This window comes from Mesoplodon densirostris, chromosome 6 (assembly GCF_025265405.1).
Source record: "Mesoplodon densirostris isolate mMesDen1 chromosome 6, mMesDen1 primary haplotype, whole genome shotgun sequence".
Taxonomy (NCBI): domain Eukaryota; kingdom Metazoa; phylum Chordata; class Mammalia; order Artiodactyla; family Ziphiidae; genus Mesoplodon; species Mesoplodon densirostris.
The window spans coordinates 122,286,482-122,312,780 of NC_082666.1; the positions used below are offsets into that span (position 1 = coordinate 122,286,482).

The 26,299-nt window shown below is 39.4% G+C and overlaps 1 protein-coding gene across 3 annotated transcripts in view; it reads right to left on the reverse strand.

Moving 5' to 3' along the window:
• KCTD9 (potassium channel tetramerization domain containing 9) overlaps positions 1-26,299 on the reverse strand; it is a 72,407-nt gene that overhangs the window by 16,167 nt on the left and 29,941 nt on the right. For all 3 annotated transcript variants that reach the window (XM_060102574.1, XM_060102575.1, XM_060102573.1), the window contains 3 exons: positions 21,721-21,788; positions 21,537-21,632; positions 20,674-20,823 (listed from right to left, as the gene is read on the reverse strand). In XM_060102574.1, coding sequence (XP_059958557.1) covers positions 20,674-20,823; positions 21,537-21,632; positions 21,721-21,788 — 314 coding nt within the window. The remainder of the gene's footprint in view (positions 1-20,673; positions 20,824-21,536; positions 21,633-21,720; positions 21,789-26,299) is intronic.

Consider the following 26,299-nt stretch of genomic DNA (forward strand, 5'->3'; position numbering starts at 1 on the left):
CAGGGTTAACCCAAGGAGGAACACACTCAGACACATAATAATCAAAATGATAAAAATTAAAGACAGAGAAAATATTAAAAGCAATAAGGGAAAAGCAACAAATAACATACAAGGAAATCCCCTGAAGACTATCAGCTGATTTCTTAGCAGAAACTCTGCAGGCCAGAAAGCAGTAGCATGATATATTTAAAGTGATGAAAGGGAAAAACCTCCAGCCAAGAATACTCTACCCAGCAAGGCTCTCGTTCAGATTTGACGGAGAAATCAAAAGCTTTACAGACAAGCAAAAATTAACAGAATTCAGCACCACCAAACCAGTTTTACAACAAATGCTAAAGGAACTTCTCCAAGTGGAAAAGAAAAGGTCACAGCTAGAAACCGGAAAGTTCACTGGTAAAGGCAACTATACAGTACAGGTAGGAAATCATCCACACACAAATATGATACCAAAACCAGTAATTGTGAAAGGAGGAGAGTACAAATGCAGGATATTTAAAATGCATTTGAAATTAAGAGATCAGCAACTTAAAACAATAATGTATACATACAGACTGCTCTATCAAAACATCATGTTAACTACAAACAAAAAAACCTGTAATATATACACAAAAAAGAAAAAGGAACCCAAACACAACACTAAACATGATCATCAAATCAGAAGAGAACAAAAGAGGAAACAAAGAAAAAAGACCTACAAAAACAAATCCAAAACAATTAACAATATGGCAATAAGAACATACATATTGATAAATACCTTAAATATAAATGGATTAAATGCTCCAACCAAAAGACATAGACTGACTGCATGTAAAAACAGCACCCATATATATGCTGTCTACAAGAGACCGACTTCAGAGCTAGAGACAAATACAGACTGAAAGTGAGGTGATGGAAAAAGGTATTCCATGTAAATAGAAATCAAAAGGAGGCTGGAGTAGCAACACTCATATCAGACAAAATTGACTTTCAAATAGAAGACTGTTACAAGAAACAAAGAAGGACACTACATAATGAACAAGGGATTAATCCAATAAGATATAACAACTAAATATGTGTGCACCCAATATAGGAGCTCTTCAACATATAAGGCAGATGTTAACAGACATAAAAGAAGAAATTGAGAGTAACACAATAATAGTTGGGGACTTCAGTACCCCACTTACATCAATGGACAGAAAATCAAGACAGAAAATCAATAAGGAAACACAGGCCTTAAATGAAACATCAGACCAGATGGACTTGATATTTATAGAGCATTCCATCCGAAAGGAGCAGAATACACATTCTTTTCGAGCACACATGGAACATTCTCCAGGATTGATCACATGATGGGCCACAAAGCAAGTCTTGGTAAATTTAAGAAAACTGAAATTGTGTCAAGCATCTTTTCCAACCACAACACTATGAGATTAGAAATCAACTACAAGAAAAAAACTGCAGAAGGGACGAGGGGAAGATGGCAGAAGAGTAAGACGCAGAGATCACCTTCCTCCCCACAGATACACCAGAAATACATCTACATGTGGAACAACTCCTACAGAACACCTACTGAACGCTGGCAGAAGACCTCAAACCTCCCAAAACGCAAGAAAGTCCCCACGTACCTGGGTAGGGCAAAATAAAAAAGAATAAACAGAGACAAAAGGATAGGGACGGGACCTGCACCAGGGGGAGGGAGCCGTGAAGGAGTAAAGGTTTCCTCACACTAGGAGCCCCTTCGTGGGCGGAGACTGCGGGTGGCGGACGGGGAAAGCTTCGGAGCCACGGAGAAGAGCGCAGCCACAGGGGTGCGGAAGGCAAAGCAGAGAGATTCCCCCACAGAGGATCGGTGTGCACCAGCACTCACCAGCCCGAGAGACTTGTCTGCTGGCCCGCCAGGGCAGGTGGAGCTGGGAGCTGAGGCTCGGGCTGCGGTTGGAGCGCAGGGAGAGGACTGGGGCTGGCGGCGTGAACACAGCCTGAAGGGGGTTACTGCACCATGGCTAGCCGGGAGTGAGTCTGGGGAAAAGTCTGGTCCTGCTGAAGAGGTAAGAGACTTTTTCTTCCCTCTTTGTTTCCTGGTGCGCTAGGAGAGGGGATTAAGAGCACTGCTTAAAGGAGCTTCAGAGACGGGCGCGAGCCGCGGCGAAAAGCGTGGACCCCAGAGACGAGCATAAGACGCTAAGGCTGCTGCTGCCGCCACCAAGAAGCCTGTGTGCGAGCACAGGTCACTATCCACACCTCCCTTCTGGGGAGCCTGTGCAGCCCGCGACTGCCAGGGTCCCGGGATCCAGGGACAACTTCCCCCGGAGAACACACAGTGCACCTCAGAGTGGTGCAACATCATGGTGGCCTCTGCGGCCGCAGGCTCACCCCGCCTCCGTACCCCTCCCGCCCCCTGGCCTGAGTGAGCCAGAGCCCCCAACTAGCGGCTCCTTTAACCCCGTCCTGTCTGAGCGAAGAACAGATGCCCTGCTGTGACCTACACGCAGAGGCGGGGCCAAATCCAAAGCTGAGACCCGGGAGCCCTGAGAACAAAGAAGAGAAAGGGAAATCTCTCCCAGCAGCCTCAAAAGCAGCAGATTAAAGCTCCACAATCAACTTGATGCACCCTGCATCTGTGGAATACATGAATAGATTAACGAGTCATCCCAAATTGAGGAGGTGGACTTGGAGAGCAAGATTTATGATTTTTTCCCCTTTTCCTCTTTTTGTGAGTGTGTATGTGTATGTTTCTGTGTGAGATTTTGTCTGTATAGCTTTGCTTCCACCTTTTGTCCTAGGGTTCTATCCGTCCATTTTTTAAAATATTTTTTTTTTTTTTTTTTTTTTTGCGGTATGCGGGCCTCTCACTGTTGTGGCCTCCCCCGTTGCGGAGCACAGGCTCCGGACGCGCAGGCTCAGCGGCCATGGCTCACGGGCCCAGCCGCTCCGCGGCATATGGGATCCTCCCAGACCGGGGCACGAACCCGTATCCCCTGCATCGGCAGGCGGACTCTCAACCACTTGCGCCACCAGGGAGGCCCTAAAATATTTTTTATTTTAATAACTTTATTTTATTTTATCTTACTTTATTTTATTTTACTTTATCTTCTTTCTTTTTTCCTTCCTTCCCTCCATTCTTCCTCCCTCCCTCCCTCCTTTCTTTCTTCCTTCCTACCTTTCTTCCTTCCTTTCTACTTCTACTAATTCTTTCCTTCTACTTTTTCTCCCTTTTATTCTGAGCCGTGTGGATGAAAGGCTCTTGGTGCTGCACCCAGGAGTCAGTGCTGTGCCTCTGAGGTGGGAGAGCCAACTTCAGGACACTGTTCAACAAGAGACCTCCCAGCTCCACATAATATCAAATGGCGAAAATCTCCCAGAGATCTCCATCTCAGCATCAAGACCCAGATTCACTCAACGACCAGCAAGCTATAGTGCTGGACACCCTATGCCAAACAACTAGCAAGACAGGAACACAACCCCACCCATTAGCAGAGAGGCTGCCTAAAATCATAATAAGTCCACAGACACACCAAAACACACCACCAGACATGGACCTGCCCCCCAGAAAGACAAGATCCAGCCTCATCCACCAGAACACAGGCACTAGTCCCCTCCACCAGGAAGCCTACACAACCCACTGAACCAACCTTAGCCACTGGGGACAGACACCAAAAACAATGAGAACTACGAACCTGCAGCCTGCAAAAAGGAGACCCCAAACACAGTAAGATAGGCAAAATGAGAAGACAGAAAAACACACAGCAGATGAAGGAGCAAGATAAAAACCCACCAGATCTAACAAATGAAGAGGAAATAGGCAGTCTACCTGAAAAAGAAATCAGAATAATGATAGTAAAGATGATCCAAAATCTTGGAAATAGAATAGACAAAATACAAGAAACATTTAACAAGGACCTAGAAGAACTAAAGATGAAATAAGCAACGATGAACAACAAAATAAATGAAATTAAAAATACTCTAGATGGGATCAATAGCAGAATAACTGAGGCAGAAGAACGGATAAGTGACCTGGAAGATAAAATAGTGGAAATAACTGCTGCAGAGCAGAATAAAGAAAAAAGAATGAAAAGAACTGAGGACAGTCTCAGAGACCTCTGGGACAATATTAAATGCACCAACATTCGAATTATAGGGGTTCCAGAAGAAGAGAAAAAGAAAGGGACTGAGAAAATATTTGAAGATATTATAGTTGAAAACGTCCCTAATATGGGAAAGGAAATAGTTAATCAAGTCCAGGAAGCACAGAGTCCCATACAGGATAAATCCAAGGAGAAATATGCCAAGACACATATTAATCAAACTGTCAAAAATTAAATACAAACAAAACATATTAAAAGCAGCAAGGGAAAAACAACAAATAACACACAAGGGAATCCCCATAAGGTTAACAGCTGATCTTTCAGCAGAAACTCTGCAAACCACAAGGGACTGGCACGACATATTTAAAGTGATGAAGGAGAAAAACCTGCAACCAAGACTACTCTACCCAGCAAGGATCTCATTCAGATTTGATGGAGAAATTAAAACCTTTACAGACAAGCAAAAGCTGAGAGTTCAGCACCACCAAACCAGCTTTACAACAAATGCTAAAGGAACTTCTCAAGGCAAAAAACACAAGAGAAGAAAAAGACCTACAATAACGATCCCAAAACAATTAAGAAAATGGGAATAGGAACATACATATCGATCATTACCTTAAATGTAAATGGACTAAATGCTCCCACCACAAGACACAGATTGGCTGAATGGATACAAAAACAAGACCCATATATATGCTGTCTACAAGAGACCCACTTCAGACCTAGAGACACATGCAGACTGAAAGTAAGGGGATGGAAAAAGATATTCCATGCAAATGGAAATCAAAAGAAAGCTGGAGTAGCAATTCTCATATCAGACAAAATAGACTTTAACATAAAGACTATTAGAAGGGACAAAGAAGGACACTACATAATGATCAAGGGATTGATCCAAGAAGAAGATATAACAATTGTAAATATTTTTGCACCCAACATAGGAGCACTTCAATACATAAGGCAAATACTAACAGCCATAAAAGGAGAAATCGACAGTAACACATTCATAGTAGGGGACTTTAACAGCCCACTTTCACCAATGGACAGATCATCCAAAATGAAAATAAATAAGGAAACACAAGCTTTAAATGATACATTAAACAAGATGGATTTAACTGATATTTATAGGACATTCCATCCAAAAACAACAGAATACACATTTTTCTCAAGTGCTCATGGAACATTCGCCAGGAGAGATATCTTGGGTCACAAATCAAGCCTTGGTAAATTTAAGAAAATTGAAATTGTATCAAGTATCTTTTCCGACCACAACGCTATGAGACTAGATATCAATTACAGGAAAAGATCTGTAAAAAATACAAACACATGGAGGCTAAACAATACACTACTTAATAACGAAGTGATCACGGAAGATATCAAAGAGGAAATCAAAAAATACCTAGAAACAAATGACAATGGAGACACGATGACCCAAAACCTATGGGATGCAGCAGAAACAGTCTAAGAGGGAAATTTATAGCAATGCAATCCTACCTTAAGAAACAGGAAACAACTCGAATAAACAACCTAACCTTGCACCTAAAGCAATTAGAAAAAGAACAAGAATACCCCAAAGTTAGGAGAAGGAAAGAAATCATAAAAACCAGATCAGAAATAAATGAAAAAGAAATGAAGGAAACGATAGCAAAGATCAATAAAACTAAAAGTTGGTTCTTTGCAAAGATAAACAAAATTGATAAACCATTAACCAGACTCATCAAGAAAAAAAGGGAGAAGACTCAAATCAATAGAATTAGAAATGAAAAAGGAGAAATAACAACTGACACTGTAGAAATACAAAAGATCATGAGAGATTACTACAAGCAACTCTATGCCAATAAAATGGACAACCTGGAAGAAATGGACAAATTCTTAGAAATGCACAACCTGCCAAGACTGAATCAGGAAGAAATAGAAAATATGAACAGACCAATCACAAGCACTGAAATTGAAACTGTGATTAAAAATCTTCCGACAAACAAAACCCCAGGACCAGATGGCTTCACAGGTGAACTCTATCAAACATTTAGAGAAGAGCTAACACCTATCCTTCTCAAACTCTTCCAAAATATAGCAGAGGGAGGAACGCTCCCAAACTCATTCTACGAGGCCACCATCACCTTGATACCAAACCAGACAGGGATGTCACAAAGAAAGAACACCACAGGCCAATACCACTGATGAACATAGATGCAAAAATCCTCAACAAAATACTAGCAAACAGAATCCAACAGCACATTAGAAGGATCATACACCATGATCAAGTGGGCTTTATTCCAGGAATGCAAGGATTCTTCAACATACGCAAATCAAGCAACGTGATCCATCATATTAACAAATTGAAGGAGAAAAACTATATGATCATCTCAACAGATGCAGAGAAAGCTTTCGACAAAATTCAACACCCATTTATAATAAAAACCCTGCAGAAAGTAGGCACAGAGGGAACTTTCCTCAACATAATAAAGGCCATATATGACAAACCCACAGCCAACATCGTCCTCCATGGAGAAAAACTGAAAGCATTTCCACTAAGATCAGGAACCACACAAGGTTGCCCACTCTCACCACTCTTATTCAACCTAGTTGTGGAAGTTTTAGCCATAGCAATCAGAAAAGAAAAGGAAATAAATGGAATCCATATCGGAAAAGACGTAAAGCTGTCACTGTTTGCAGATGACATGATACTATATATAGAGAATCCTAAAGATGCTACCAGAAAACTTCTAGAGCTAATCAATGAATTTGGTAAAGTAGCAGGATACAAAATTAATGCACAGAAATCTCTGGCATTCCTATACACTAATGATGAAAAATCTGAAAGTGAATCAAGGAAACACTCCCATTTACCAATGCAACAAAAAGAATAAAATATCTAGGAATAAACCTACCTAAGGAGACAAAAGACCTGTATGCAGAAAACTGTAAGACACTGATGAAAGAAATTAAAGATGATACAAATAGATGGAGAGATATACCATGTTCTTGGATTGGAAGAAGCAACATTGTGAAAATGACTCTACTACCCAAAGCAATCTACAGATTCAATGCAATCCTTATCAAACTACCACTGGCATTTTTCACAGAACTAGAACAAAAAATTTCACAATTTGTATGGAAACACAAAACACCCCGGATAGCCAATGCCATCTTGAGAACAAAAAACGGAGCTGGAGGAATCAGGCTCCCTGACTTCAGACTATACTACAAAGCTACAGTAATCAAGACAGTATGGTACTGGCACAAAAACAGAAAGATAGATCAATGGAACAGGATAGAAAGCCCAGAGATAAACCCACGCACATATGGTCACCTTATCTTTGATAAAGGAGGCAGGAATGTACAGTGGAGAAAGGACAGCCTCTTCAATAAGTGGTGCTGGGAAAACTGGACAGGTACATGTAAAAGTAGGAGATTAGATCATTCCCTAACACCACACACAAACATAAGCTCAAAATGGATTAAAGACCTAAATTGTAAGGCCAGAAACTATCAAACTCTTAGAGGAAAACATAGGCAGAACACTCTATGACATAAATCACAGCAAGATCCTTTTTGACCCACCTTCTAGAGAAATGGAAAGAAAAACAAAAATAAACCAATGGGACCTAAAGAAACTTCAAAGCTCTTGCACAGCAAAGGAAACCATAAACAATACCAAAAGACAATCCTCAGAATGGGAGAAAATATTTGCAAATGAAGCATCTGAGAATGGATTAATCTCCAAAATATACAAGCAGCTCATGTAGCTCAATAACAAAAAAACAAACAACCCAATCCAAAAATGGGCAGAAGACCTAAATAGACATTTCTCCAAAGAAGATATACAGAGTGCCAACAAACACATGAAAGAATGCTCAACATCATTAATCATTAGAGAAATGCAAATCAAAACTACAATGAGATATCATCTCACACCACTCAGAATGGCCATCATCAAAAAATCTAGAAACAATAAATGCTGGAGAGGGTGTGGAGAAAAGGGAACACTCTTGCACTGCTGGTGGGAATGTGAATTGGTACAGCCACTATGGAGAACAGTATGGAGGTTCCTTAAAAAACTACAAATAGAACTACCATATGACCCAGCAATCCCACTACTGGGCATATACCCTGAGAACACCATAACTCAAAAAGAGTCATGTACCAAAATGTTCATTGTAGCTCTGTTTACAATAGCCAGGTAGTGGAAACAACCTAAGTGTCCATCATCGGAAGAATGGATAAAGAAGATGTGGCACATATATACAATGGAATGTTACTCAGCCATAAAAAGAAATGAAATTGAGCTATTTGTAATGAGGTGGACAGACCTAGAGTGTGTCATACAGAGTGAAGTAAGTCAGAAAGAGAAAGACAAATACCGTATGCTAACACATATATATGGAATTAAACAAAACAAAAAATACCTAGAGACAAATGAAGATGAAAACACAGTGATCTAAAATCTATGGGATGCAGCAATACCAATTCTAAGAGGGAAATTTATACTGATAAAAGCTTACCTCAGGAAGCAAGAAAAATCTCAAATAAACAAGCTAAACTTACACCTAAAGCAACTAGAGGAAGAAGAACAAACAAAATCCAAAGTTAGTAGAAGGAAAGAAATCATAAAAATCAGAGCAGAAATAAATGAAATTGAGACTAAGAAAACAATAGCAAAGATCAATGAAACTCAAAGCTGGTTCTCTGAGAAGATAAAACTAAAGGGAATGGCCCAAATCAATAAAATTAGAAATGAAAAAGGAGGAGTCACAAGTGACACTGCAGAAATACAGAGGAAAATGAGAGATTACTACAAGCAACTATATGCCCATAAAGTGGGGCACCTAGAACAAATGAACAAATTCTTAGAAAGGTACAATCTCACAAAACTGAACCGGGAAGAAACAGAAAATATGAACAGACCAATTACAAGTAGTGAAATTGAATCTGTGATGAAAAAACTCCGAACAAACAAAAGTCCAGGGCCAGAATGCTCCACAGGTGAATGCTATCAAATATTTAGAGAATAGTTAACACCTACACTTCTGAAACTATTCTAAAAAATTGCACAGGAAGAAGCACTTCCAAACTCACTCCGTGAGGCCACCATCACTCTGATACCATAATCAGATGAAGATACCACAAAAAAAGAAAATTACAGGAGACTATCAGGCAAAAATCCTCAACAAAATACTAGCAAACGGAAGCCAACAATACATTAAAAGGATCATACATGATAATCAGGTGGGATTTATCCCAGGGATGCAAGGATTTTTCAATATCTGCAAACTGATCACTGTGATACATGCCATTAACAAACTGAAGAATAAAAACCATATTAAAATCTCAATAGATGCAGAAAAAGCTTTCCATAAAATTCAACATCCAGATTGGTTCAAGATGGCTGAGTAGAAGGACGTGCGCTCACTCCCTCTTGCGAGAGCACTGGAATCACAACTAACTGCTGAACAATCATCGACAGGAAGACTCTAGAACTCACCAAAAAAAATACCCCACATCCAAAGACAAAGGAGAAGCCACAATGAGATGGTAAGAGGGGCACAATCACAATAAAATCAAATCCCATAACTGATGGGTGGGTGACTCACAAACTGGAGAACTCTTATACCACAGAAGTCCATCCACTGGAGTGAAGGCTCTGAGCCCTACGTGAGGCTTCTGAACCTGGGGTCTGGCAGCAGGAAAATCAGACTTTGAAGGCTAGCGGGATTTGACTGCAGGATGTCAACAGGACTGGGGTAAACAGAGACTCCACTCTTGGAGAGCACACACCAAGTAGTGTGCACATCGGGACGCAGGGGAAGGAGCAGTGACCCCATAGGAGACTGAACCAGACCTACCTGCTAGTGTTGGGGGGTCTCCTGCAGAGGTGGGGGGTGACTCTGTCTCACTGTGAGGCCAAGGACAGTGGCATCAGAAATTCTGGGAAGTACTCCTTGGCCTGAGCCCTCCCAGAGGCTGCCATTAGCCCCACCAAAGAGCCCAGGTAGGCTGCAGTGTTGGGTCGCCTCAGGCCAAATAACCAGCAGGGAGGGAACCCAGCCCCACCCATTAGCAGACAAGCAGATTAAAGTTTTACTGAACTCTGCCCACCAGAGCAACACCCAGGTCTCCCCACCACCATTCCCTCCCATCAGGAAACTTGCACAAGCCTCTTAGATAGCCTCATCCACCAGAGGGCAGACAGCAGAAGCAAGAAGAACTATAATCCTGCAGCCTGTGGAACAAAAGCCACATTCATAGAAAGACAAGATGAAAAGGCAGAGGGCTATGTACTAGATGAAGGAACAAGATAAAACCCCAGAAAAACAACTAAATGAAGTGGAGATAGAATTCAGAATAATGAGTGAAGATGATCCAGGACCTCAGAAAGCGAATGGAGGCAAAGATCGAGAAGATGCAAGAAATGTTTAACAAAGACCTAAAAGAATTAAAGAACAAACAAACAGATGAACAATACAAAATTGAAATGAAAACTACACTAGAAGGAATCAATAGAATAACTGAGGCAGAAGAACGGATAAGTGACCTGGAAGACAGAATGGTGGAATTCACTGCTGCAGAACAGAATAAAGAAAAAAGAATGAAAAGAAATGAAGACAGCCTAAGAGACCTCTGGGACAACATTAAACGCAACACAATTTGCATTATAGGGGTCCCAGAAGGAGAAGAGAGAGAGAAAGGACCCAAGAAAATATTTGAAGACATTATAGTCGAAAACTTCCCTAACATGGGAAAGGAAATAGCCACCCAAGTCCAGGAAGCACAGAGAGTCCCATACAGGCTAAACCCAAGGAGAAACACGCCGAGACACATGGTAATCAAATTGGAAAAATCAAAGACAAAAATTATTGAAAGCAGCAAGGGAAAAATGACAAATAACATACAAGGGAACTCCCATAAGGTTAACAGCTGATTTCTCAGCACAAACTCTACAAGGCAGAAGGGAGTGGCAGGATATACTTAAAGTGATGAAAGGGAAGAAACTACAACCAAGATTACTCTACCCAGCAAGGATCTCATTCAGATTCGATGGAGAAATCAAAAGCTTTACAGACAAGCAAAAGCTAAGAGAACTAAGCACGGCCAAACCAGCTATACAACAAATGCTGAAGGAACTTCTCTAAGCGGGAAACACAAGAGAAGAAAAGGACCTACAAAAACAAACCCCAAACGATCAACAAAATGGTAATAGGAACATACATATCGATAATTACCTTAAACGTGAAAGGATTAAATGCTCCAACCAAAAGACACAGGCTTGCTGAATGGACACAAAAACAAGACCCATCTATATGCTGTCTACAAGAGACCCACTTCAGACCTAGGGACACATACAGACTTGATAGTGAGGAGACAGAAAAAGATATTCCATGCAAATGGAAGTCAAAAGAAAGCTGGCGTAGCAATACTCATATCAGATAAAATAGACTTTAAAATAAAGAGTGTTACAAGAGACAAGGAAGGACACTACATAATGATCAAGGGATCAATCCAAGAAGAAGATGTAACAATTATAAATATATATGCACCCAACATAGGAGTACCTCAATACATAAGGCAACTGCTAACAGCTATAAAAGAGGAAATCGATAGTGACACAATAATAGTGGGGGACTTTTTTTTTTTTGCGGTACATCGCGGGCCTCTCACTGTTGTGGCCTCTCCCGTTGTGGAGCACAGGCTCCGGATGCGCAGGCTCAGTGGCCATGGCTCACGGGCCCAGCCACTCTGTGGCATGTGGGATCCTTCCGGACAGGGGCATGAACCCATGTCCCCTGCATCGGCAGGCGGACTCTCAACCACTGCGCCACCAGGGAAGCCCAGTGGGGGACTTTTAACACCTTACTAACACCAATGGACAGGTCATCCAAACAAAAAATTAATAAGGAAACACAAGCTTTAAATGACACAATAGACCAGACAGATTTAATTGATATTTATAGGACATTCCATCCAAAAACAGCAGATTACACCTTCTTCTTAAGTGTGCACAGAACATTCTCCAGAATAGATCACATCTTGGGTCACAAATCAAGCCTCAGTAAATTTAAGAAAATTGAAATCATATCAAGCAACTTTTTGGACCACAACGCTATGAGATTAGAAATCAATTACAGAGGAAAAAACACAAACACGTGGAGGCTAAACAATACGTTACTAAATCACCAAGCGATCTTTGAAGAATTAAAAGAGAAAATAAAAAAATATCTAGAGACAAATGACAATGAAAACACGATGATCCAAAACCCATGGGATGCAGCAGAAGCACTTCTAAGAGGGAAGTTTATAGCTATACAAGCCTACCTCAAGAAAAAGAAAAATCTCAAATAAACAATCTAACCTTACACCTAAAGCAATTAGAGAAAGAAGAAAAAGCAAAACCCAAAATTAGCAGAAGGGAAGAAATCATAAAGATCAGAGCAGAAATAAATGAAACAGAAACAAAGAAAACAATAGCAAAGATCAATAAAACTAAAAGCTGGTTCTTTGAGAAGATAAACAAAATTGATAAACCATTAGCCAAACTCATCAAGAAAAAGAGGGAGAGAACTCAAATCAATAAAATTAGAAATGAAAGAGAAGAAGTTACAACAGACACTACAGAAATACAAAGCATCCTAAGAAACGACCACAAGCAACTCTATGCCAAAAAAATGGACAATCTGGAAGAAATGGACAAATTCTTAGAAAGGTATAACCTCCCAAGATTGAACCAGGAAGAAATAGAAAATATGAACAGACCAATCACAAGTAATGAAATTGAAACTGTGATTAAACATCTTCCAGCAAACGAAAGTCCAGGACCAGGTGGCTTCACAGGTGAATTCTATCAAACATTTAGAGAAGAGCTAACACCCATCCTTCTCAAACTCTTCCAAAAAACTGCAGAGGAAGGAACACTCTCAAACTCATTCTATGAGGCCATCATCACCCTGATACCAAACCCAGACAAAGATACTACAAAAAAAGAAAATTACAGACCAATATCACTGATGAATACAGATGCAAAAATCCTCAACAAAATACTAGCAAACAGAGTCTAACAACACATTAAAAGGATCATACACCATGACCAAGTGGGATTTATCCCAGGGATGCAAGGATTCTTCAATATACGCAAATCAATCAATGTGATACACCATATTAACAAATTGAAGAATAAAAACCATATGATCATCTCAATAGATGCAGAAAAACCTTTTAACAAAATTCAACACCCATTTATGATAAAAACTCTCCAGAAAGCAGGCATAGAGGGAACCTACCTCAACATAATAAAGGCCATATATGACAAACCCACAGCAAACATCATTCTCAATGGTGAAAAACTGAAAGCATTTCCTCTAAGATCAGGAACAAGACAAGGATATCCACTCTCACCACTATTATTCAACATAGTTTTGGAAGTCCTAGCCATGGTAATCAGAGAAGAAAAAGAAATAAAAGGAATACAAATTGGAAAAGAAGAAGTAAAACTGTCACTGTTTGCAGATGATATACTATACACGGAGAATCCTAAAGGTGCCATCAGAAAACTAGTAAAGCTAATCAATGAATTTGGCAAAGTTGCAGGTTACAAAATTAATGCACAGAAATCTCTTGCATTCCTATACACTGATGATGAAAAATCTGAAAGAGAAATTAAGGAAACACTCCCATTTACCATTGCAACAGAAAGAATAAAATACCTAGGAATAAACCTACTTAGGGAGACAAAAGACCTATATGCAGAAAACTGTAAGACACTGATGAAAGAAATTAAAGATGATACAAACAAATGGAGAGATATACCATGTTGTTGGAAGGATCAATACTGTGAAAATGACTATACTACCCAAAGCAATCTACAGATTGAATGCAATCCACAGATTGAATGCAATCCCTATCAAATTACCAATGGCATATTTTACAGAACTAGAACAAAAAATCTTAAAGTTTGTGTGGAGAAACAAAAGACCTTGAATAGCCAAAGCAGTCTTCAGGGAAAAAAATGGAGCTGGAGGAATCAGACTCCCTGACTTCAGACTATACTACAAAGCTACAGTAATCAAGACAATATGGTACTGGCACAAAAACAGAAACATAGATCAATGGAACAAGATAGAAAGCCCAGAGATAAACCTATACACCTATGGTCAACTAATCTATGACAAAGGAGGCAAGGATATATATTGGAGAAAAGACAGTCTCTTCAATAAGTGGTGCTGGGAAAACTGGACAGGTACATGTAAAAGTAGGAGATTAGATCACTCCCTAACACCGTACACTAAAATAAACTCAAAATGAATTAGAGACCTAAATGTAAGACCAGACACTATAAAACTCTTAGAGGAACACATAGGAAGAACACCTTTCGACATAAATCACAGCAAGATCTTTTTTGATCCACCTCCTAGAGTAGTGGAAATACAAACAAACAAATGGGACCTAATGAAACTTGAAAGCTTTTGCACAGCAAAAGAAACCATCAACTACACGAAAAGACAACCCTCACAATGGGAGAAAATATTTGTAAATGAATCAACGGACAAAGGATTAATCTCCAAAATATATAAGCTGCTCATGCAGCTCAATATTAAAGAAACAAACAACCCAATCCAAAAATGGGCAGAAGACCTAAATAGACATTTCTCCAAAGAAGACATACAGATGGCCAAGAAGTACATGAAAAGCTGCTCAACGTCACTAATTATTAGAGAAATGCAAATCAAAACTACAATGAGGTATCACCTCACATGGGTTAGAATGGGCATCATCAGAAAATATACAAGCAACAAATGCTGGAGGGGGTGTGGAAAAAAGGGAACCCTCTTGCACTGTTGGTAGGAATGTAAATTGATACAGCCACTATGGAGAACAGTATGGAGGTTCCTTAAAAAACTAAAAATAGAATTACCATATGACCCAGCAATTCCACTACTGGGCACATACCCAGAGAAAACCATAATTCAAAAAGACACATGCACCCCAATGTTCACTGCAACACTATTTACAATAGCCAGGTCACGGAAGCAACCTAAATGCCCAATGACAAACGAATGGATAAAGAAGATGTGGTACATATATACAATGAAATATTACTCAGCCATAAAAAGGGAACGAAATTGGGTCATTTGTAGAGATGTGGATAGATCTAGAGACTGTCATACAGAGTGAAGTAAGTCAGAAAGAGAAAAACAAATATCATATATTAACGCATATATGTGGAACCTAGAAAACTGGTACAGATGAACCAGTTTGCAGGACAGAAACTGAGACACAGATGTAGAGAACAAACATATGGACACCAAGGGGGGAAAGCGGCGGGTGGTGGTGGTAGTGGTATGATGAATTGGGAGATTGGGATTGACATATATATACTGAGTGTATAAAATGGATGAGTAATAAGAACCTGATGTATAAAAAAGTAAATTAAATTAAATCCAAAAATAAAAACTTAAATTACATGCTTACACTGAATTCACCTCACAAATATAATGCTGAGCAAAAGCCAGACACACAAAAAGTATTTACTAAATGATTCCATTTATTAAATTTCAAAGATACATAGAACTCACCTATGATGTTGTAAGAAGTCAGGATATTGGTTACCCTTGATTAGAAGGAGGACATGAGGGCTTCTGGGGTAATGGTCTGTTCCTTGATCCAGTGCTGACTATATAAATGTGCTCACTTTGTGAACACTTATTGACTTATACATTTATAATTTGTGTATTTTTCTGTATCAGTATTATGTTTCAATAAAGTCTGTGTTAAAAAGATAAAAAAAAAAATTCAACATCCATTTATGATAAAAACTCTCCTGAAAGTGGGCATAGAGGGAATCCAGTTCAAGATAATAAAGCCCATATGTGACAAACCCACAGCTAACATCATACTCAATGGTGAAAAGCTGAAAGTACTTCCTTTAAGATCAGGAACAGGACAAGGATATCCATTCTCACCACTTTTATTCAAAACAGTTTTGAAATCCTAGCCACAGGAATCAGAGAAGAAAAAGAAAAAAAAAAAAAAGAAATCCAAATTGAAAAAGAAGAAGTAAAACTATCACTGTCTGCAGATGATGTGATACTATACATAGAAAATCCTAAAGAAGCTACCAGAAAACTGCTAGAGCTCTTCAATGAATTTGATTAAGTTGCAGGATACAAAATTAATACACAGAAACCTGTTGCATTTCTACACATTAACAATGAAAGATCAGAGGGAAAAATTAAGGAAACAATCCCATTTACCACTGCATCAAAAAGAATAAAATACCTAGGAATAAATTTACCTTAGGAGGTAAAAGACCTGTACTCCCAAAACTATAAGATGCGAATGAAAGAAATCAAAGATGATACAAACAAATGGAAAGATATACCGTGTTCTTGAATTGGAAGAATCAATATTGTCAAGATGACCATATTACCGAAGGCAATCTACAGATTCAATGCAATCCCTGTCAAATTACCAATGCCATTTTTCATAGAACTAGAACAAAAATTTTTTTTAATTTGTATGGAAACACAAAAGACCCCGAATAGCCAAAGCAATCTTGAGAAAGAAAACTGGAGATGGGAGGAATCTGGCTCCCTGACTTCAGACTATAACACAAAGCTATAGTAACCAAAACAGGATGGTACTGGCACAAAAACAGAACTATAGATCAGTGGAACAGTATAGAAAGCCCAGAAATAAACCTACACACCTACGGTCAATTAATCTATGACAAAGGTGCAAGAATATACAGTGGAGAAAAGACAGGCTCTTTACCATGTGGTGCTGGGAAACAGGGAAAGCTAGATGAAACAGAATGAAATTAGAACATTCTCTAACACCATACACAAAAATAAACTCAAGACTTCCCTGGGTACCCAGTGATTAAGACTCCATGCTTCCATTGCAGGGGGCATGGGTTTGATCCCTGGTCTGGGAACTAAGATCCCTCAGGCCACGTGGTGTGGCCAAAAAAAGAAACAACAAAAACAAACAAACAAAAAACAAAATGGATTAAAGACCTAAATGTAGTACCGGATACTATAAAACCTAGAGGAAAATATAGGCAGAACACTCTTTGACACAAATTGCAGCAGTATCTTTTTAGATTTTTCTCCTAGAGTGATGAAAATAAAAACAAAAATAAACAAATGGGAACTAATTAAACTTAAAAGCTTCTGCACAGCAAAGGAAACCATAAACAAAACAAAAAGACAATCTACAGAATGGGAGAAAATATTTGCAAACGATGCAAGTGACAAGGGATTAATCTTCAAAATATATAAACAGCTCTTGTGGCTCAATATCAACAAAACAAACAACGCAATCAAAAAATGGGCAGAAGACCTAAACAGACATTTCTCCACAGAAGATATACAGACTGCCAACAAACACATGAAAGGATGCTCAGCATCTTTACTCATTAGAGAAATGCAAATCAAAACTACAATGAGATATCATCTCACACCACTCAGAATGGCCATCATCAAAAAATCTAGAAACAATAAATGCTGGAGAGGGTGTGGAAAAAAGGGAACACTCTTGCACTGCTGGTGGGAATGTGAATTGGTACAGCCGCTATGGAGAACGGTATGGAGGTTCCTTAAAAAACTACAAATAGAACTACCATATGACCCAGCAATCCCACTACTGGGCATATACCCTGAGAAAACCATAATTCAAAAAGAGTCATGTACCAAAATGTTCATAGCAGCCCTATTTACAATAGCCCGGAGATGGAAACAACCTAAGTGTCCATCATCGGATGAATGGATAAAGAAGATGTGGCACATATATACAATGGAATATTACTCAGCCATAAAAAGAAATGAAATTGAGCTATTTGTAATGAGGTGGATAGACCTAGAGTGTGTCATACAGAGTGAAGTAAGTCAGAAAGAGAAAGACAAATACTGTATGTTAACACATATATATGGAATTTAAGAAAAAAAAATGTCATGAAGAACATAGGGGTAAGACAGGAATAAAGACACAGACCTACTAGAGAATGGACTTGAGGATATGGGGAGGGGGAAGGGTAAGCTGTGACAAAGTGAAAGAGTGGCATGGACATATATACACTACCAAACGTAAGGTAGATAGCTAGTGGGAAGCAGCCGCATAGCACAGGGAGATCAGCTCGGTGCTTTGTGACCGCCTGGAGGGGTGGGATAGGGAGGGTGGGAGGGAGACACAAAAGGGAGGGGATATGGAAACATATGTATATGTATAACTGATTAAATTTGTTATAAAGCAAAAAAAAAAAAAAAAATGGGCAGAAGATCTAAACAGACATTTCCCCAAAGAAGACATACAGATGGCCAAAAAGCACATGAAAAGATGCTCAACACTGCTAATTATTAGAGAAATGCAAATCAAAACTACAATGAAATATCACCTCACACTGGTCAGAATGGACGTTATCGAAAAGTCTACAAATAATAAATGTTGGAGAGGGGTTAGGAAAAGGAACCCTCCTACACTGTTGGTGGGAATGGAAATTGGTACAGCAACTATGAACAGTATGGAGGCTTCTTAAAACACTAAAAAGAGAGCTACCATATCATCCAGCAATCCCACTCCTGGGCACGTATCCGGAGAAAACCATAATTTGAAAAGACACATGCACCCCAATGTTAACTGCAGCACTATTTACAACAGCCAAGACATGGAAGCAAACTAAATGTCCATGGACAGATTAATGGATAAAGAACATGTGGTATATATATACACAAGGGAATATTATTCAGCCATAAAAAGGAATGAAATAATTCCATTTGCAGCAATATAGGTGGACCTAGAGATTATCATACTAAGTGAAGTAAGCCAGACAGAGAAAGATAAATATATGATATTGCTTATATGTGGAATCTAAAAAAACGTAAAGATACAAATGAACTTGTTTCCAAAACAGGAGGAGACTCACAGACATAGGAAAAAAATGTGTGGTTACCAAATGGGGGAAAAGGGGATAGGAAGAGGGATAAATTAGGAGGTTGGGATTAACATATACATATTACTATATGTAAAATAGATAACCAACGAGGACCTACTGTATAGCAGAGGGAATTATACTCAATATTTTGTAATAACCTATAAGGGAAGAGAATCTGAGAAAGACTATATATATGTACATGTGTATATATGTATACACACACACACACACACACACACATATGTAACTGAATCACTGTGCTGTACACCTGAAACTAACATACTGTAAATCAACTACACATCAATAAAAAAATTATATATATATATAATATATACACATGTATATTATATATACATATTGGCCTTCACATCAATTATACAATGTGGGTAGAACAAGCATTTAAAGATAAGAAAATTATGGTTCAGGCTCACAGTAATGCTATAATTAAATAGAACTCAAAACCAGTTGTATCCAATGATCCAATCTGTCTTATCTTTTTTTTTTTTCATTCCTTAACAGAAACCAACCAAGCTGCCTCTCAGTATTTCACTATTTAAAAATTAGGTCCTTCATGGGCTTCCCTGGTGGCGCAGTGGTTGAGAGTCTGCCTGCCAATGCAGGGGACACGGGTTCGTGCCCCAGTCTGGGAAGATCCCACATGCTGCGGAGTGGCTGGGCCCGTGAGCCATGGCTGCTGAGCCTGCACGTCCGGAGCCTGTGCTCCGCAGCAGGAGAGGCCACAACAGTGAGAAGCCCGTGTACCGCAAAAAAAAAAAAAAAAAAAAAAAATTAGGTCCTTCAGATTTTTCCTTTGTACTGTTAGTGTTTTGCTTATTTTGCTATTTATTTGATCCTTCAACCTAAGATGGAACAAGGAAATGTGTTGGCATATTTTGTTATTAGATCCAAGTTTCATGGAAAAATACACTGCAGCTAAGGAACAAAGCCAACATTATAAAATTCAATAAACATTTATTCAGTGACTACTAAAGGCAAGGTAGTATATTAGGTGTTATTAACTCAAAAGGCACACAGACATGGTCCTTGATATTAAGGAACTGAAAGTTCTTAGAAATTAGATTTCACGGCTGGTTTTACATATATCCTCTAACCTCAAATTAACACAGGTAACTGCTACACAAATACATGCATATACATATGTACACACACACATATATACACATACATATATGTAAACACATATGAATACAGGTAGAGGGAGACAGCTACTGAGATGCTAACTTACACAGATTGCTGTATACCATGTTTATTTAAAAATAACTGCCACAAAAAAACCAAAAAAAACCTGCCACTTATCCCCTGGAACAATAACATTTTCCTATTCCAGAAATGAACCTGAATAGAAAAATTCAAAGATTCTTTCCAGCTTTACCCTATTAATTCATTGAAAATAGAAGTCCTGATAAATAGAGTGTTGAGGAGATCAGGATCTAATTTCAAGATTTCATTTCTTATTAGTTGCTATACTTTTCAGACCTATGTTTAATAAAGGATACCAAAGTTGCAAAACCAACCCATTTCACTTTCAGAACCTTCAGTTTTATCGTCAACTTAGTAAATTATCTGTTTTCAAGTAAAAGCTCCAGTAAGGGACAGATATAATTTCTGCTCTGAGTGTTCAACAGACTAAAAATTTAATTTTCTTTTGTAACCAAAAATGATTCTTACGTCAAGCACTGATCCAGAGAGATCAGCTCGTTCAAGATTTGCACAGCAGAGATTAGCGTGGGCAAGATTGCAGCGGCTTAAATTGGCCATTTTGAAGTTAATGTATCGAAGGTCCAAACGAGAAAGATCAGCACCACTGAAGTTTAAACCCTAAAATTAAAAAACACAAACTGTCACAATATTTAAACCATCTGTTGTATATTCAATTACAATAGCTAACCACCATGTTTTTTAGAAGTAATTGGCAGTTCCGTCATTTGGAGTTCATTACAAAACACGATCAAATGGAACTTAGATATATAAAATTAGTGTCCTTAATGGGTTCTTAATGGAACTCAACTTACATATAACATTAGAATGCATCCTGGCTATGCCTCATTTATGTGAAGTTTCTAAAGAGAGATCTCTGCTGGCCACATACCTGTTGATAAGTATTATTTTTTTATTAAACCTGATTGTACTTAAATTATTTTATTAATTCAATAATTCAAGATCGTTTCATTTTTTTAAAGTGAGTATTGTGGTTTTTAAAATCATTACTGCTATAATACATAAAAGTAAAAGTATCTTCCACTGATTAACCATACATAACAACTGTACAATTAACTTTTTATTTTTATTGATGCAATTCCTATGCATTACTCAAAAACTGCTGCATGAGGCATAATTAGACAATAAAAAAGATTATTACATCTTTTTCTGTCTAACCATTTTGGGACTAAATCAATGCTATGACCCATAATTAAAATATATCTTGCATGAAGAAAGAAAGTAAGGCAAGAAAAAAATTCCCAGAAGAATTTAAAACTTTACTCACAGATTTTCCTACAAGAATAACTCATGTAAAAGTCTGCTTTAATTACCTGGCAACGCAATTCTGATTTGGTTGGAGTGGCTAGCAGAAATCGGACAAATTCCTTTCGAGATATTGGTGAATGATCTTCTGGTGGTTGAGAATTCTTGAAAAGCATATTGACAGATCAGTGGAGCATTTTGGGAGATAACTACAATACATGTAATACTTGGCTAATGTAAAAAGAGCCTTACCTTTATTGCCACTTCTAGGTGTTCAATCAATGAGTCAATACCAAAAAATCTTGCTTCTTCTAACACACCTATCATAATAAAAACAATTTGACTTTTATCGACTGCTATTCATTTTAATATTTATAGAATCATTTATAAAAAAATTCTATAAAGTTAAATTCTCACAACAGAAGTGAAATACAAGAAGGCTATCCACCAGTATAGAAGAAAAATAACTAATGTTTAGAACATATATATGTATATATAGAATATTTTAAAATATTTGTAAACAAAGTTTTTCTAAATAGTTTACATATAGCAAAAGACTCATGAATTAGAATGAAAGCTTTCCATATTACAAAATTATTTCTGAAAATTAAATAGGCCACAGTCAAAAAAATCCTAACATCACACATTCCTAAAATAACTGACATAGTGATTTGTAAGACCAATAATAAATGATTAGTTCACCTAATCTTAACATTTCATTGACTTTTAAAAAAAAATTATTTATTTTTGGCTGCATTGGGTTTTCGTTGCTGCATGCAGGCTTCCTCTAGTTGCGGCGAGCAGGGACTACTCTTCGTTGCAATATGCTGGCTTCTCATTGCAGTGGTGTCTCTTGTTGTGGAGCATGGGCTCTAAGAGTGCTCAGTAGTTGTGGCACATGGGCTCAGTAGTTGCGGCACACAGGCTTAGTTGCTCCGTGGCATGTGGGATCTTCCTGGACCAGGGCTCAAACCCGTGTCCCCTGCATTGGCAGGCAGGTTCTTAACCACTGCTCCACCATGGAAGGCCTTCATTGACTTTTTTTTTTTTAATATATTTAACACAGTCACAGTATCATGGTTTTTTTTGTTTTTTTCTTTTAAGATAAATTTATTTAATTTATTTATTTTTGGCTGTGATGGATCTTTGTTGCTGTGTGCGGGCTTTCTCTAGTTGCTACGAGCGGGGGTTACTCTTTGTTGTGGTGCATGGACTTCTCATTGCGGTGGCTTCTCTTGTTGTGGAGCACAGGCTCTAGGCACATGGGCTTCAGTAGTTGTGGTTTGCAGGCTGTAGAGTGCAGGCTCAGTAGTTGTGGTGCATGGGCTTCGATGCTCCGCAGCATGTGGGATCTTCCCGTACCAGGGCTCGAACCTGTGTCCTCTGAATTGGCAGGTGGATTCCTAACCACTGTGCCACCAGGGAAGCCCCTTGAGTTTGTGAATGAAGCAGATCTGAATCAGTTTGTCAGAGATCTTTTAGTTACTGAATCAGAATGTTACAGAAGTGTATAAATGTAAGAGAGCTTCAAAACAAAAGTCAGCAGTATAATTCAGAAACCTTTCTTATAGGAGAATCAATTTTAAATAAAGGATTTCCAGGGGGCTCACACAAGATGGCAGAATAGAAGGATGTGGAGCTCACCTCCTCCCACAAATACATCAAATATACATCTACATCTGGAACATTTCTCACAGAATACCCTCTGAATGCTGGCAGAATATCTCAAACACCCAAAATCGCATGAAAGATCTCCTCATAACCAGGTAGTATAAGAATAAATTTAAAAAAAAAGGCATTGGGATGGGACTTGCACATCTGGGAGGGAGTTGTGAAAGAGAAAAGTTTCCCACAACCTGGAAAGCCTCTTCACAGGTGGGGAGATCAGCCAGGACAGAAATGGAGCTTTAGAGGCTCAAAGCAAGTGCAGCAGCCAGTTTATGGCAGGCAGATCAGAAAGCGACCTGCACAGATGGTCTGGGTCACTGCCCTGTGCTCCCCAGCCTGAGATGTGCAACCGCTGGTGTGGGCGGGAGCTCAGTTCTGAAACTTGGGTTTCAGAGGACAGACCCAGGGAGAGAACCAGGGTTGGCTGCTCAGAGGAAGCCTGAAGGGGCTGGAGCATGGTATGGGCTGCAACCAGGGGTGTATGTAGAAGAAGCCCAGGCCCACCATAGAAGCAAAGCCCTTTTGTTAAGGAGCATGGAAGGGAGGGACAGGCCTGCCACAGACAGCAGCCTCCTTCTCCACACGCTTTCAGCTGACTCAGCGCTACCTGTAGGAGCTCTGGGAGCATGCCAGCGGGCTGCCCACATGCAGAGGCGGGGCTGAAATCTGAGCCCTCTGCCCACTGCTGTGCAGATCTACCCCACAGCCACTGGCTTTGTATACTCAGCGCCTGCAGGACATCCAAGTGGAAAATGGGTGCTCCCGTGGCTGGGACCAGTCTGGCCTTAGCAGCTATGTGGTTTGTGGGTGCATGCATGCAGAGGCTGGGCTGGAGTCTGCTGCTTCAATAGCTCCAACAGCAGGTTCAGGTGTGTGACTACTGTGGTCTTGCTGCCTCACTTCAGTGGATCATTGCCAGCAGACCTATGCTGGTGACTTTGTGAACACAGCGCCTGAGGGACACCAGGGCTTACTGCCTGCATTCTCACGGTTGAGGCGGGACCGAGCGCAGTGCCAACAACAGTGTACTTTGTGAGCCCACACAATGGGTGACGGGTGACAGCACAGAACGCACTCCCTGGTGGAGAGCTCTGGAGGAGGAATACTCAGGGGCTCCTCTCCCTGGGCGTACTCCAATCCCAACTACCTCACACCACAGCTCAGAAACGGATCTGGGGGCTTCTACTGCAACAACTAGGGAGCAGACCCTGCCACTGAGAGGGCTGTGACAACCACAGAGCAAAGAGGAGGCCCCACTCAACATCCAGTGTAGCCTTTGGTCACCACAACATCAGTCACACCCTCTATCAAGGGGATAATGGCCAGCACACACTAAGGAAAGAGGTGGCAGGTATACATCCGGAAAACAGATCTTGCACCAAAAATGATAAACCCACACAAGCTACACAGGGACACTTCCACATACTAATAGCCCTCCAAGACCACAGTAGATAATTGTTTGTTGTAAACTCAGAGTAAGAGAAATGTAAGTAAAATGAAGAAGCAGAGAAACCACTCCCAGAAAAGATCAAGAGAATTCCCCGGAAGGAACAAACAATGAAACAGATCTGCTCAGTCTAACAGACATTGAGTTCAAAAAATATATAATGAAAATATTGAAGGAACTAAGAAAGGTTATCAGTGCAAATGTAGATTACTGTAAAAAGGAACGAGAGAGTGTAAAGAGGAGCCAAGGAAAATGAGAAAACTCATTCGCCGAGATGAAAGCTGAACTAAAGGCAATGAATAACAGGTTGAATAATGCAGAAGAATAAATAAGTGATGTGGAAGATGGAACAATGGAAATCCCCCAGTCAGAACAGCAGACAGAAAGCCAAATGGAAAAAAAAAAATTGAAAGCAATTTAAAAGACCTATGGGATAATGTAAAGTGTACCAGTCTACACATAACAGGCATCCCAGAAGGAGAAGAAAGAGAAAAGGGAATTGAAAATGTATTTGAAGAAATTATGGCTGAAAACATCCCAAACTTAAAGAAGGAAACAGATACACAAGTATAGGAAGTACAGAGGGTTACAAACAAGATGAACCCAAACAGATCTATACCAAGATATACTATAATTAAAATGGTAAAAGTTAAAGAGAGGATTCTAAAGGCAGCAAGAGAAAAAACAAAGGGATAATTACAAGGGAAACCCCCCCATAAGGCTATCAGCTGATTTCTTTACAGAAATGTTGCAGGCCACAAACGAGCTGCAAGATACATTCAAAGTACTTAAAGGGAAAAATCTGCAACCTAGGATACTCTACCCAGCTAGATCAACGCTTAGAAGGAGAGAGAAAGAATTTCTCAGACAAGCAAAAACTAAAGGAATAGAGCGATACTAAATCTATCCCTAAAAGAAATATTGAAAGGTCTTTTCTAAGTAGAAAAGAAGTAAGAATTTACAGGAAAGAGAAAATCACAATTGGAAAGTAAATCACATAAATAAGCCAGTATGCAGATTTTTAGAAAATAATTTTTTTGTGAAAGTGATGATAACCACAATGAACAGCAAAAGGATAAACATGAAGATGTAAAAGAGGACATCAAAATCATAAAAAGTGGGGGAAGAGAGTAAGACAATGTAGGTTATCTTTTAGAATGTGTTTGAGGTTATACCACTATAGATTCTAAAGCAAGTACATATAGGAAGGGGTTAACATACCTGAAAAACAGGGTGACCCCAAATCAAAGACATACAATAGATGCACAAAAACAAAAGGAAGAGAACACAAGCATAATACAAAAGTAAATCATTAAACGATGAAAGGAAAAACAAGAAGAAAAAGGAACAAAGAAGAAATACAAAAATCAACTGGAAAACAAGCTCTACAATAGCAATACTCATCTATCAAAAGTTACCTTAAATGTCAATGGACTAGATGCTCCAATCAAAAGACACAAAGTGGCAGAGTGGATTGAAAAAACAAGAGCCTACAGAAGATGGCGGTGGGGCAGGAGGCAGACTTCATGTCTCCCCACAACTAAGGCGCCTGCCAGATGCTGGTGGGGAACCTCAATGCCCAAGGAGACAGGAGGAACCCCCGAGTGACTGGGTAGGACATGGTGGGAATGAGGGGGGAGGAGAAGTGGAGGCTGGACAGGACCGGCGCCCCTGAGGGGTGACTGGGAAGGTGGGGGAGGGGTTCCCACATCTGGA